The 12,431-nt window shown below is 39.1% G+C and overlaps 2 protein-coding genes across 2 annotated transcripts; both read right to left on the reverse strand.

Moving 5' to 3' along the window:
• Window positions 1-938: 938 nt before the first annotated feature.
• On the reverse strand, window positions 939-7,596 carry LOC134795339 (uncharacterized). Its single transcript, XM_063767157.1, has 6 exons — window positions 7,418-7,596; window positions 7,024-7,095; window positions 6,372-6,746; window positions 5,928-6,001; window positions 5,373-5,566; window positions 939-1,266 (listed from the first exon to the last, which is right to left on the reverse strand). The coding sequence occupies exons 1-6, from the start codon at window positions 7,508-7,510 to the stop codon at window positions 1,082-1,084; spliced, it is 993 nt and encodes a 330-aa protein (XP_063623227.1). The 5' UTR covers window positions 7,511-7,596; the 3' UTR covers window positions 939-1,081.
• Window positions 7,597-7,905: 309 nt separating this feature from the next.
• LOC134795766 (cytochrome c oxidase subunit 6B1-like) lies at window positions 7,906-8,931 on the reverse strand. Its single transcript, XM_063767703.1, has 2 exons — window positions 8,735-8,931; window positions 7,906-8,181 (listed from the first exon to the last, which is right to left on the reverse strand). Exons 1-2 carry the CDS (start codon window positions 8,797-8,799, stop codon window positions 8,016-8,018), a joined length of 231 nt encoding a protein of 76 aa, XP_063623773.1. The 5' UTR covers window positions 8,800-8,931; the 3' UTR covers window positions 7,906-8,015.
• Window positions 8,932-12,431: the final 3,500 nt, after the last annotated feature.

Consider the following 12,431-nt stretch of genomic DNA (forward strand, 5'->3'; position numbering starts at 1 on the left):
GGGAGCGCGACCATGACGAGGATGAAGGGTTCTACTAGCTGACGTCACGTGGCCAAGGTGGAGGGCGCCGTGTACGCGCTGCGCGTGCGCGGCGGCGAGGCGCCCGCGCCGCTGCTGCTGCCCCGGCCCGACCTGTGGGAGCGCGACCATGACGAGGATGAAGGGTTCTACTAGCTGACGTCACGTGGCCAAGGTGGAGGGCGCCGTGTACGCGCTGCGCGTGCGCGGCGGCGAGGCGCCCGCGCCGCTGCTGCTGCCCCGGCCCGACCTGTGGGAGCGCGACCATGACGAGGATGAAGGGTTCTACTAGCTGACGTCACGTGGCCAAGGTGGAGGGCGCCGTGTACGCGCTGCGCGTGCGCGGCGGCGAGGCGCCCGCGCCGCTGCTGCTGCCCCGGCCCGACCTGTGGGAGCGCGACCATGACGAGGATGAAGGGTTCTACTAGCTGACGTCACGTGGCCAAGGTGGAGGGCGCCGTGTACGCGCTGCGCGTGCGCGGCGGCGAGGCGCCCGCGCCGCTGCTGCTGCCCCGGCCCGACCTGTGGGAGCGCGACCATGACGAGGATGAAGGGTTCTACTAGCTGACGTCACGTGTTGCGGTGCCAGTCATGTTTTACTAGTTTACCTGACGTGACGTGTTGCGGTTGCAATTATGTTTTGCCGGTCTGGGTGCGACGGCGGAGCGTTTAGAGACCGTCGCCCCGCTGGGCATCATTTCCGCTAGGATTTTTTTTAAATTAACGTGACAGTGTTTCTTGTAAATTCTATCTTATTTAACATCACCTTGCACCGAGTTTATGGCCATCTTTCAAAAGATGACAGAAAGCGATTTCATGATGTGACTGATGCTGATATCATGATATGATACGTAGTTATTTAAGATTAAGTACAGTTTATAAAATTTAGTAGGTACCTATGTCAAATTAAAATTAATTAAACTAAATGAATATCACAACTTTTATTGTATAAAAACCTAATTGAAGGTGAAAAACAATCACAAAAACATAATTAATTCCTGTCTGGCGCGTAAAAAAAACTAAAAAAAAAAACATTAAAGCTTTAAAACGATCACTACTAGGTCTATGGTTCAGGCGTCCAGTCCTCACTACCATCACTTGCGAAAGGATCTTCTTCTTCAGATTCTGAGCCCTCCAGGTCTTCTAGATCTAGATCTTCCTTAGGCGGAGGTTTCCTTTCCCGCTTGGTTCTCAGCAAGCGATCAGTGCGATATTCTTGGCTGCTGTCAGAATCGGAGTCCGAGGTATCTAAAAAGGAAAAATACACAGTATAACTAGACTGAATTTTTTGGTTGATATAATGAAGTTACTCTCTAGGAACTACCGGCAGCGTTGTAGCACAGATTAATAAATAGTTACTACGTAACAGATACCTCATTCCCAAACAAAAGCAAAAATACCTACGCTATAATAGCCTACAGAACCTTAAGAGCGCTCTTACAAGAAAAGTCGAAATAATGCAAAATTGATGATACTAGTCGACGAAATTCAGGACTTTGCGCTCATTATTAGAAACAATGAGTACTTGTTCCAGTAAAAGCGTCTTCTTATCTTTATAAATATCGTTGTAAATATTAGAAAAAGGACTTATTAAATTAGTAATGATTTTTTTTCTGATGGTCGTTTCCGAAAAACCCCGTGAAGCACTGAATGGCGAGCTCTTATTTGGAAATGTTGAGAATTTTACTCTGCTAAACCTGGCTATTTTGTATTACTAATACCCTGTACTTTAGGCATATCAAACTATATTTTTCCTACATACCTTTGAGAAAGAGAAAATCAAAGTAAAACGAACTCGATTTTCTCTCCGAAACAAGTGTCAATTCCTACGAAAATCTACTTAATATCGAAGTCATTTTCATACTCAAGCAATCTGCAACGTTTGCTTATACTGTTGGTATACATTAGTGTTTATGAAATTCTACTATAATTTTTTGGCAATTTTTTGAAAACTACTCTATATTACCGATGACGCGCGCTGCGCCAGCTCAGTGCCGCGGCAGAGCTTGTAGAGGCAGGACGTGTGTCGGTCGGCTCCGCACATTTTCAACGGCGACGACGAGGTTTTTTATCATTGTGTGCGGCGGGCGCCGTGTAAAACGCTATACTGTGTGCGTGTAAACCGCAACGAGAGACTTTGATCCTAGCACTGTTTTTATAGTATTATAATTTATAATGGTACAGTTTAATAAACTACCGGACAGGATTAAAAATATTTGAAACGACCTGACATTCTATATGTATTTATTTGACTCAAGATAGTACTCAGGGTCTGATGATGGAGCCGGAAGGTGGTCACCGGTACCAATCAACCATGCAACTAAACCACTTCGTGTTTAGGCTCGTTTTATTCATCTCAACAAGATGTTTGACACAAGATAGTACTCAGGGTCTGATGATGGAGCCGGAAGGTGGTCACCGGTACCAATCAACCATGCAACTAAACCACTTCGTGTTTGGGCTCGTTTGATTCGGCTCAACAAGATCTTTGACTTAAGATAGTACTCAGGGTCTGATGATGGAGCCGGAAGGTGGTCACCAGTACCAATCAACAATGCAACTAAACCACTTCGTGTTTAGGCTCGTTTTATTCGTCTCAACAAGATCTTTGACTTAAGATAGTACTCAGGGTCTGATGATGGAGCCGGAAGGTGGTCACCGGTACCAATCAACCATGCAACTAAACCACTTCGTGTTTGGGCTCGTTTGATTCGTCTCAACAAGATCTTTGGCACAAGATTATACTCAGGGTCTGATGATGGAGCCGGAAGGTGGTCACCGGTACCAATCAACCATGCAACTAAACCACTTCGTGTTTAGGCTCGTTTGATTCGTCTCAACAAGATCTTTGACACAAGATAGTACTCAGGGTCTGATGATGGAGCCGGCAGGTGGTCACCGGTACCAATCAACCATGCCACTAAACCACTTCGTGTTTAGGCTCGTTTTATTCGTTTCTATAAGATCTTTGACACAAGATAGTACTCAGGGTCTGATGTTGGAGCCGGAAGGTGGTCACCGGTACCAATCAACCATGCAACTAAACCACTTCGTGTTTAGGCTCGTTTGATTCGTCTCAACAAGACCTTGGACACAAGATAGTACTCAGGATCTGATGATGGAGCTGGAAGGTGGCCACGGGTACCAGTCTACCATGTAACTGAACCACTTCGTGTTTGGGCTCGTTTGATTTGTCGCAACAAGATCTTTGACACAAGGTAGTACTGAGGGTCTGATGATGGATCCGGAAGGTGGTGACCGGTACCAATCAACCATGCAACTAAACCACTTCGTGTTTGGCTTTGTTCGATTTGTCGCAACAAGATGTTTGACACAAGGTAGTACTGAGGGTCTGATGATGGATCCGGAAGGTGGTCACCGGTACCAATCAACCATGCAACTAAACCACTTCGTGTTTGGCTTCGTTCGATTCGTCGCAACAAGATCTTTGACACAAGTTAGTACTCAGAGTCTGATGATGGAGCTGGACTGTGGCCACGGGTACCAGTCTACCATGTAACTGAACTACTTCGTGTTTGGGCTCGTTTGATTCGTCGCAATAAGATGTTTGACACAAGATACTACTCAGGGTCTGATGATGGAGCTGATGATGATAGACAGGTACCCGTCGCCACCTTCGCGCTCCATCATCAGACCCTGAGTACTACCTTGTGTCAAAGATCTTGTTGAGATGAATAAAACGTGCCTAAACACGAAGTGGTTTAGTTGCATGGTTGATTGGTACCGGTGACCACCTTCCGGCTCCAACATCAGACCCTGAGTACTATCTTGTGTCAAAGATCTTGTTGAAACGAATAAAACGAGCCTAAACACGAAGTGGTTTAGTTGCATGATAGACTGGTACCCGTGGCCACCTTCCAGCTCCATCATCAGACCCTGTGTATCTTCAGTGTCAAAGATCTTGTTGAGACGAATCAAACGAGCCTAATCATGTTACTACATGGTTGATTGGTATCCGTGACCACCTTAATCATCATCAGATCCTCAGTACCAGTTCGTTTTTAAACCCTCGTTGATACAAACTTTACAACCTATAGGTACCAAATGCAATGACGAAACATGTAAATAAGCGAGTAGGTACCTATAATTTCTTTCGAGTAATATACCTTCATAAGTACGAGTATGGGGCTATTCATAAATTACGTCGTTTCAAATGGGAGGAGTGGGGGGGGGGGGTCTGGACATCGGATGATGGTAACATGACGTAGGAGGAAACAGATTCATCCGAAGCTTGATTTTTGGACGATTTGAGGGGTGGGGAAGGTCAAAAATCGTCAAAAATAGATGACGTAATTTATGAACAGCCCCTATGTACATTTGCACTGCATTTAGTATTTTTGTACTTACCAAATAACAGTTTTAGAACTTTAAAAGTTAAGTACAGTTAGTGTTGTTATGGTTGATTTCAATATGCTTCGCGAAGGATCAAGAATGTTTAATCCATCATTGTAGTGCGAGTGTGGTAGAAGGGATCGGCATACTGAGCTCGCACGGCCTGCCGCAGCGCGTAAAATACCTAAACTCGCTCAACGCCGAAATGTAATAGCGCTCTTAATAATAATACCTGCTGCTCAGGACAAGAAGAAATGTACCATAATTACGCGCACAAAGAGTCGAGACTGTGTTGCCCGCCGTTCGAGTCACGTGCCAACGCGTCATCGTAAGAATGCGCTAGGGTTGTAGCTACCCTACCTATGATGATTATTGTAATAAAACGAATGTTGCCAATCAAATATGTTTTAGTTTTAATATAATGATTTATAATTTTTTTACTTCTCGGAATTCTCTGTTATTAAAATTTTATACGTAGTTGAAAATATCCTAAATCGCGTAAATAATTTTAATAAATATTCAGGAGCAAAGCAACGGAAAATCAACGGTTTTTAAAAGTTGTAATACGGTGCTACCAGGCCGATTAATTATTACGTCGTCAAAATTATTTAAAAATACTTTTTCTAACCCTTCAATATAATTATTAAACTTTCAGGTGGGACCTTTAGCCCGCCATAAAAAGATGAATTTTTATTATAGGCTTTTTCCTTTGTTTTTTTTTTACTTTTTCACCCATCTACTGCACAATAATTACGTGGTTTCGGCATTTCGAAGCATAAGCGCGCGGTGCAATGCGGTGCGGCCGCTGAGGCGGGCGTTCGGCGGCCCTCTATCGGTTGTATCGTCGAAGATACGCCGAGCCGTAGGCATATAGCGTGTGGCCTTGAGCGTGTGACGGAGGCCTGGCTGTAGAGAGTCACTTCATTAACATGCCATCTTCAACCTATTTTTTTAAACGCGCAACTACTACTAACTGTACAATATTATTAAATGTCACTTACTTTTTCCTGGTCGATTTTTCCTAACCCTAATATACTCCGTCGGATGTTTGTAATTCCTGAAGTGCTTCGCGTCCCGACTTTCACACCTGATGCCCTGCGGACATATCTTTTTGGTGCCCCAATCATCGTCGCGCGGGTGCGAGTACTGGGCTATGTGTTCTTTATGCGCAGGGTTGGGGCGGAGTGCGCGCAGGCTGTAAAGTAGATTAACAATTTTAATGATTGAAGTTAAACTGAAGGGAGACATAGTAACATTAAACTAATATTACGATTTCTGTTTTGAAGAGCCTGGGTCTTTTTTCTCACTAACAATGCAGAGCGCGGTCACATTGTCGAGTCAGGTGCGCAATGAGATAATCGGTTGGGGGTGGTGTTGTGCTAACAGTAACCAACAATAGGGCTAAACCTATTAGTGCTTGAAAATAGAGGAATGGACCTAGGCTCTCCGACAATTGTCACGCCAGTTACAATACAGATATAAATTAGTTTAATTTTAAGAAATAATGTGTATCAATCAACCTCTGCACACTCTTGTGTTATAATTAGTATAATTACCTATAACAGTTTCCTCCATATTCGCATCGTTCACGCTTTGAGACAGGCTTACTGTTTTCTTCCATAGAACCATTCTGCAACAAAACATTGCAGTTAGCAATAAAAGTAGACGCAGAAGAGATATATTTCTAACACTAAACACCGGTTTACAACCAGTTATTAACTGAAATGTCATACAAATAAAAACCGGTTTACATTCCCTAATGTAAAGCAATGTGTAGCATAACTCTATTTGTAAAATTATTAAAGTTGGTAGCTCATGCAGATACTACTATCTAGTAGTATGCCTACTAGACTAGGGTCTACTGACTACAATTGATGTGGGGTTACAATAAAAACTCTTTGTATTAATTTTTGGGGACTGAAAGAGACACATTCCGCATGTATGTCCAAAGAGCTGAGGTTTGCTCAGTGAAAAGAAGAACAAGATACTACAAATATTACCAATTCATCACTCTGAAACTCCTGACTGGACTGTTCATCAGACACCTCTTCATCTGATTCTTCTTTCCTCCTCCTCTTTGATTTCCCATTTATATAATTCTCAGATTCCCCTTTTTTTCTCTTCCTTGGCTTGTCATTGTCTAAGGGACTTTTAGGAACCACTGATTCTTTTGTAAAGTGTGCTGAATTCTCACAAGTATTTACATTTATTTCCTTTAATGCTCTTTGACTAGGCTCATTACTTTGTAACTCGAACCAATAGGAGTTTTGTAAAAACCCAAATTGGTCACCAAATTCTAATGTTGTCTTGAAAGTTTTATTTAATATATCCTTTTCTTTGGAACCTTTTTTTGTTAGGTATATTTTTCGTTGCGACTGAAACAAAAATGAGATAAAAATGTTACTTAACTGGAAATGGGACTTACCACAAAGCAATTTCAAAGCCACTTGTTTCAACATTTCACATACACTATTAAGCCCAGTTTAGTTTGAAAAAAATGTAAGAATGTACAAAAAGCAACACACTTAATTGTTCATCGGTGGACATTTCTTTTGTAGTAAGGTCCACCGATGGATAGTTAACAGTGTGGGTGATGGTATCCAAATCGTGAAAGTTACATGCAGTAGGTACTTATAGTATTTCTTTACTTACCGATTCTATAGTGACGCTATCCTCTTTAACGATTATGAGACCCTGATTGTAAGATAACCGTTTATCGTCGAACTGAAAAGGTAAAGGACATTTTTATCAATTAATATTTCTGATCTATGAATTAATTGTATGCTATTTATATTTTAGTACTTTAAGTAAGTAAATAACTTAATGTAGCAAGATGCGTGTGGAATGAAAAAATAATACAATAAAATATCTATTGCAGTACGTGAATGGGTTCCAGCAGGCATTCTACATGACATCAAACTTGCCAGGGCCTCTGCGGTGTTGGCTTCGGCCCCACGCATGCCTCCCAAAGGTCCGGGACCCCATGGTCCCGAGATATGGGAGGACATATAAATAATAAAAACTTGTCATAATTTGATAAACTTACTCCAATTAATTTGTCTCTACCGATTAAATACGTTCCTGACGGAAGCTGAATTTCATTCGGCTCCTCTGTATCAATGCGCACTAGTTTATACATTTCCTAAATAAATAAATAACAACTAAAAGCAATAAAAAACCTGGGAAATAATATCGATAACAAAGACGAGTAACGAACTAAATTTAAGTAACACAAGTAACATTTGTTTGACGTTTTTGTGGTAGGGTTACCAGTTCAAAAAAATAGTGGTGATCATCTATCTATCGATCATTTTTCTAACAAAGTAACGATAATGATTTTCATTAGATTAGTGATAGCTTTAGCCTGTTAAGCCATTTCCGTCAGTATAAAAATGCGGCAAATAAAAAAAAATATAGGCGCGTAGGCGTATCGTCCCTTTTAATTTGAATTTCGCACCTTTTTCTACTGACAAAGTTGTTTGACCGGCTATATTATATAACCAGGCCTTCTAACGAATAATTCAATTGCAAATGTAAGAAATAATTTTGAATTTAATTTCATTAGTTAGTTACAAGAATTTAAATTAAAACGAAGTTATAGCACTAGGTACACGAGAGACGTATTAACGACGTGTATACGCGGACTATATGCGTCCAGGGAACGCCCCTCTCTCCCGTAACTCATCGAAGTGCTCGATCCAGAAGTTGGGGCATATGGTCTCGAAGTAGCGCTTGAAGATCTTGCAGTCGTCCACATCCCCGAGCAGCCGCTTGCAGCGGTAGTAGTCGCAGTAGTTCATGTAGCATGCACTGAAATCGTAGTTTGAGATCGAAGATATATTACAACCTGGCAAAAAAGTAGAAATTTTTAATTTCTACACTTTTTTGCCAGGCTGTATGCATAGGGCTCTAGCTGCATGATCTATTCGAGTGATAGAGAAAAAAGTAACGTCGATTCGTCGCTCCTATAAAATGCAACAGAGAAAGTAATAGTAGAGCATGAGCACTGGCTATATAGATAGACTGAATGTGCGAGTTGTAATGTAGGTATGATTCCAAAAATATGAGTCATCCTGCACGGCACGCTCAATGTGCAAAAGCACTAGATGTAGATAATGAAATATCGATTTTCGATGTTCACTGTAATCCTTCTAGGTCCGATTTAGGCAACCTTTTCCCAAGAATTGCCACAGGTCTTTAAGAATCTAGAATTTGACTTTGCTCAAGAAAGCAACCAAGACCTGATTGTCGTACCTACTTATAAGAGTTTCGTCACGATGTTTCCTTCATCGAAGACATACCTAAGTTCCACGAAAAGTTTGCTACAAAATATAACATAAACAAGCACGATTGGGTCACTCACTGTGTCTGATTCTGGTTAGGAAACCTGGGATCAAAGCGGAGAGTCCTGAATTCTTGGTCACACATCTTAGGTTTTCAGTATGAAACACTATTAGAATTATGATTGTAGGAATTTATCGAATATTAGGTATTTTAAAAGATGGAAAATACTATTGTATTAAATGACATTGCATGAAGACTTGATTTCATGATTTGAAATGTTTGAAAGAACAAATGAAGTTTATTAAAACTATAGACTAAGCAATGAGGATATAAATAAATAAAACTCTTTGGTAATTAGGACAAAGGTTTATTAAAAATATTTTAATAAAATTTGCTAATTTACAAAAAAAAAAACAAGATCATTAAAAAATGTTAGGTAGGTACACGTGGAATTTATAAACTTACTTTACATAATTACATAAAATACGATATACATAATATGTGACGTCCCACGGTCAAAGGTACCTTATGGCGGGTATGGAGTTATGCATACCCCAGTAATCTACAATAAATAAGCTATCGATAACACAAAAGATCAACCTTCTAGGTTGCGTAGTTACAGAGATATGATTTTTTGAAAATAATGTTGTGAAATTAGCAACTTTACGATAGAGAAGTTTTAAGTTTAGCCGCCTAAAAAACTATGTTCCTGAAGTAAGTTACATAGTTGACTACAAATAATAATACCTTATATATGTGAGATTAAAAAAATATTGCGACTTGTTCTGTAATGCAAATAGAAACTTTTGATATCGACTGATTTATGTGTATACTAGCCAATCTCTTGAAAATAAAGTTTTATTTCATTTTCACGATTGATTGCAATGAGCTCTCAAGATTTAAATTCTATCTATTAGAAAACGACACTGACAGACAGTTTAAGCAAAAAACAATACCGATTTAGAGGTGAAAATGTATTTTCTGACTTTTTCATATAAAATCACAAAATTGAATATTTTTATTTTTAATGTGACACACAATCAATTTTTCTGAGCACATATGAAAGAAATTCTGTCATTCAAATGAAATAAATCCTAAAAGCCCAACTAAATACTATATTTAACCCCTTATGCCACTTTAAACTTACATAACAATAACAGTATTTGCTCCATACATTTACGAAAAGGTACCTTATGGAAATAAATCTAATAATACATCACTACAAAATATCAATCATATTACAGTTTATCTTTTATGAATAGAAAATATTAATTTACATTAAACTGCCCCAAATTTAATTAGTTCTTCGTCATAATAATCTTAAAAAAGACCAATAATTTGTATGTAATGAAAAGGTACCTTGTGATTAAGTTACATGATGAGGCATGATGATGATGGAACAGTTAGGATAAACTAATAATATTTCGGGGTTAAGATGGTATAAATCGTCTATTTCTTATCAATAATATATTTCGGTTGCTATTGAAGATAAGCGGCATTGAGGTTCAATGACCTCAGATATTCCATAAGGTAATGCGTCGGGTATTGGCATTTTTCAGCAAACCAATGGCTGATTTACTGCATGCGACCAAACCAAATGAAGATTATTCTAGTTAAGAAAGACTTGACGAGAGTAACTTTGGTATAATAGCAGGCTACTTGTATTTGTGATGTCGGTCTATGTACGGTTATAATATTTGCGAGGCGCCCCAACCAGAACTGAAATTATCAAATTAGTTTTGCAGAATGCTAATACAGTTCTCTACCAAACTTCTTTTCCCGTATTGACTAGTTTTTTTGGGAATTTTAAATCTTTTTTCCATAAGGTACCTTTTCTACTAAACTCTGAGACGACATTACTAGGCTTATAACTAACTTATAACAAAAATAAAAACAGGTAAACAAACGTTACGCATTAAGGTTTCAGATCACACAATAAAAAAAAATTGAGCATTTTTTCACCTCTTTACAAAACATTTCATATCTCCGAAACTAGAAACCCTCATAAGGTACCTTTTCCCGTGGAACGTCACATATAACCGGTCAAACAACTTTGTCAGTAGAAAAAGGCGTGAAAAACTAATTTTCTATGTGACGATAACCCTTGGCGCATACAATTTTTAAATTTTCCGCTTTTTTCTACTGACGGAAGTGGCTTGACAGACTTTATTTGATACGACAAACTTTTAAAACTATCGACGACTCAGTTTTTCACGTGCTCTTTTGCTCCAAACTGAATTCAGTAAGAATATAATCCGACAAAAATTGTAGAAATGAGGGCGCCACTTTTGTGGCCACTTTCTACGTAACTGTCACATTTTTGACGTAAAATGCTATAAAACATGGCAAAAATTATGTATGGAGTTTTTTTAGTTCCATTTTATTTAATTTCTACTATTTTATGTCGCACTAAAGGCTGCAAATACTGCGAAGAGTAGTGTAAAATATAGCAGTCGCAATTTTGAAAGCTGATCTTTAACAGATTGGACCATATTATAGCGGTATCCAGACGGGATGATCAAATTGACCGATTTGATCACAAATGGAATTGGTGTCAATCTCCAATTTTTGATTATTGGTGATATTAGAGCCCTTTAAATTGAAAAAATGCTCCAGAACGAAAATACTGGTGTCATAAATTGGTATTCTTGCGTCCGCACCTCATTTTATCGGTAATATCGGTCATTATCGGCGAGCCAAATTTGCGTTTGCCGTCCTGATTCGATCGGGCAATTTAATCAGATTGGCGAAAAATTGACTAGTCTGGATACGCCTTTAGCGCTTGATAGTTACCAAATAATCTTTTAAAAATGGCATCATACGGTCGAGGAATTTATTTTCAGTACCAATTCGTACCTTGTCACAGTGACTAGTATGAGGACCCTAGCGACTTTCATATTGATTGTCACTGGGACAAGGTACGAAATCATGAATCTAGGATATAACTGGATCTGGCATGAGTGGTGGGGGTAACTGACAGAACGGGACAGTCTTACGTATCTTTTGTCACAGTCTCACATTTTATTTGTTCCCCACCTTTTTTTTAGTATGGATAATGGTGGGCAACAAATGAATTCGACCAATCACAGTGTCGCATTTGCGTATGTTATGTCCCTCACGGAGGAACGCGTATACCACTTCTATACGATGGTATGAAAATAATTTTTTTTGTTTATTTTATAGTCATTTACAACTACTAATAAAATTTATTTAGTTTTTACAATTTTACCTACGAACTAAGGGAATGTGATAGAACATCTGTCATCTACTGAGTAACATTCTCCAAGTTCTATCTTAGTTGCAATAAATACTAAGCCAACAGTTTTACTCTACTCGACACTTCAATATAAATTCCTATATACCAGAACCAAAATTTTGTTGTGAACCTAAACCTCGCTCTGTGACGTCATAGGTCTACAACAATTACGAGAAAAAGAGAATTGACTGTCTTGCTAGTAACTTATCTCTGACACAATAACAGCAGTGTTTAAACAAAGGTCTATTTACATAGTACGAGTTTCTCGTAAGTTTTGGGGCGAGAAATATCATGATACATATTATTGGAGACAACAAAAAACCCATGTACGATATCTATTATATCACTCATATGAGTATATATACAGGATGGATCCGTTTAAAGGCATATTCTCTGGGTATATACTGTATATAGGTACCAAAGAATATAATACTCACTAGGAGATAGGTACTCTGATTTAAAAAAGTAGAATTTGTTTTTTGACGCGCAAAAAAGTTTTTTTACTCTATGGGGCAGATCG

This window comes from Cydia splendana, chromosome 12, assembly GCF_910591565.1.
Source record: "Cydia splendana chromosome 12, ilCydSple1.2, whole genome shotgun sequence".
NCBI classification, from domain to species: Eukaryota; Metazoa; Arthropoda; class Insecta; order Lepidoptera; family Tortricidae; genus Cydia; species Cydia splendana.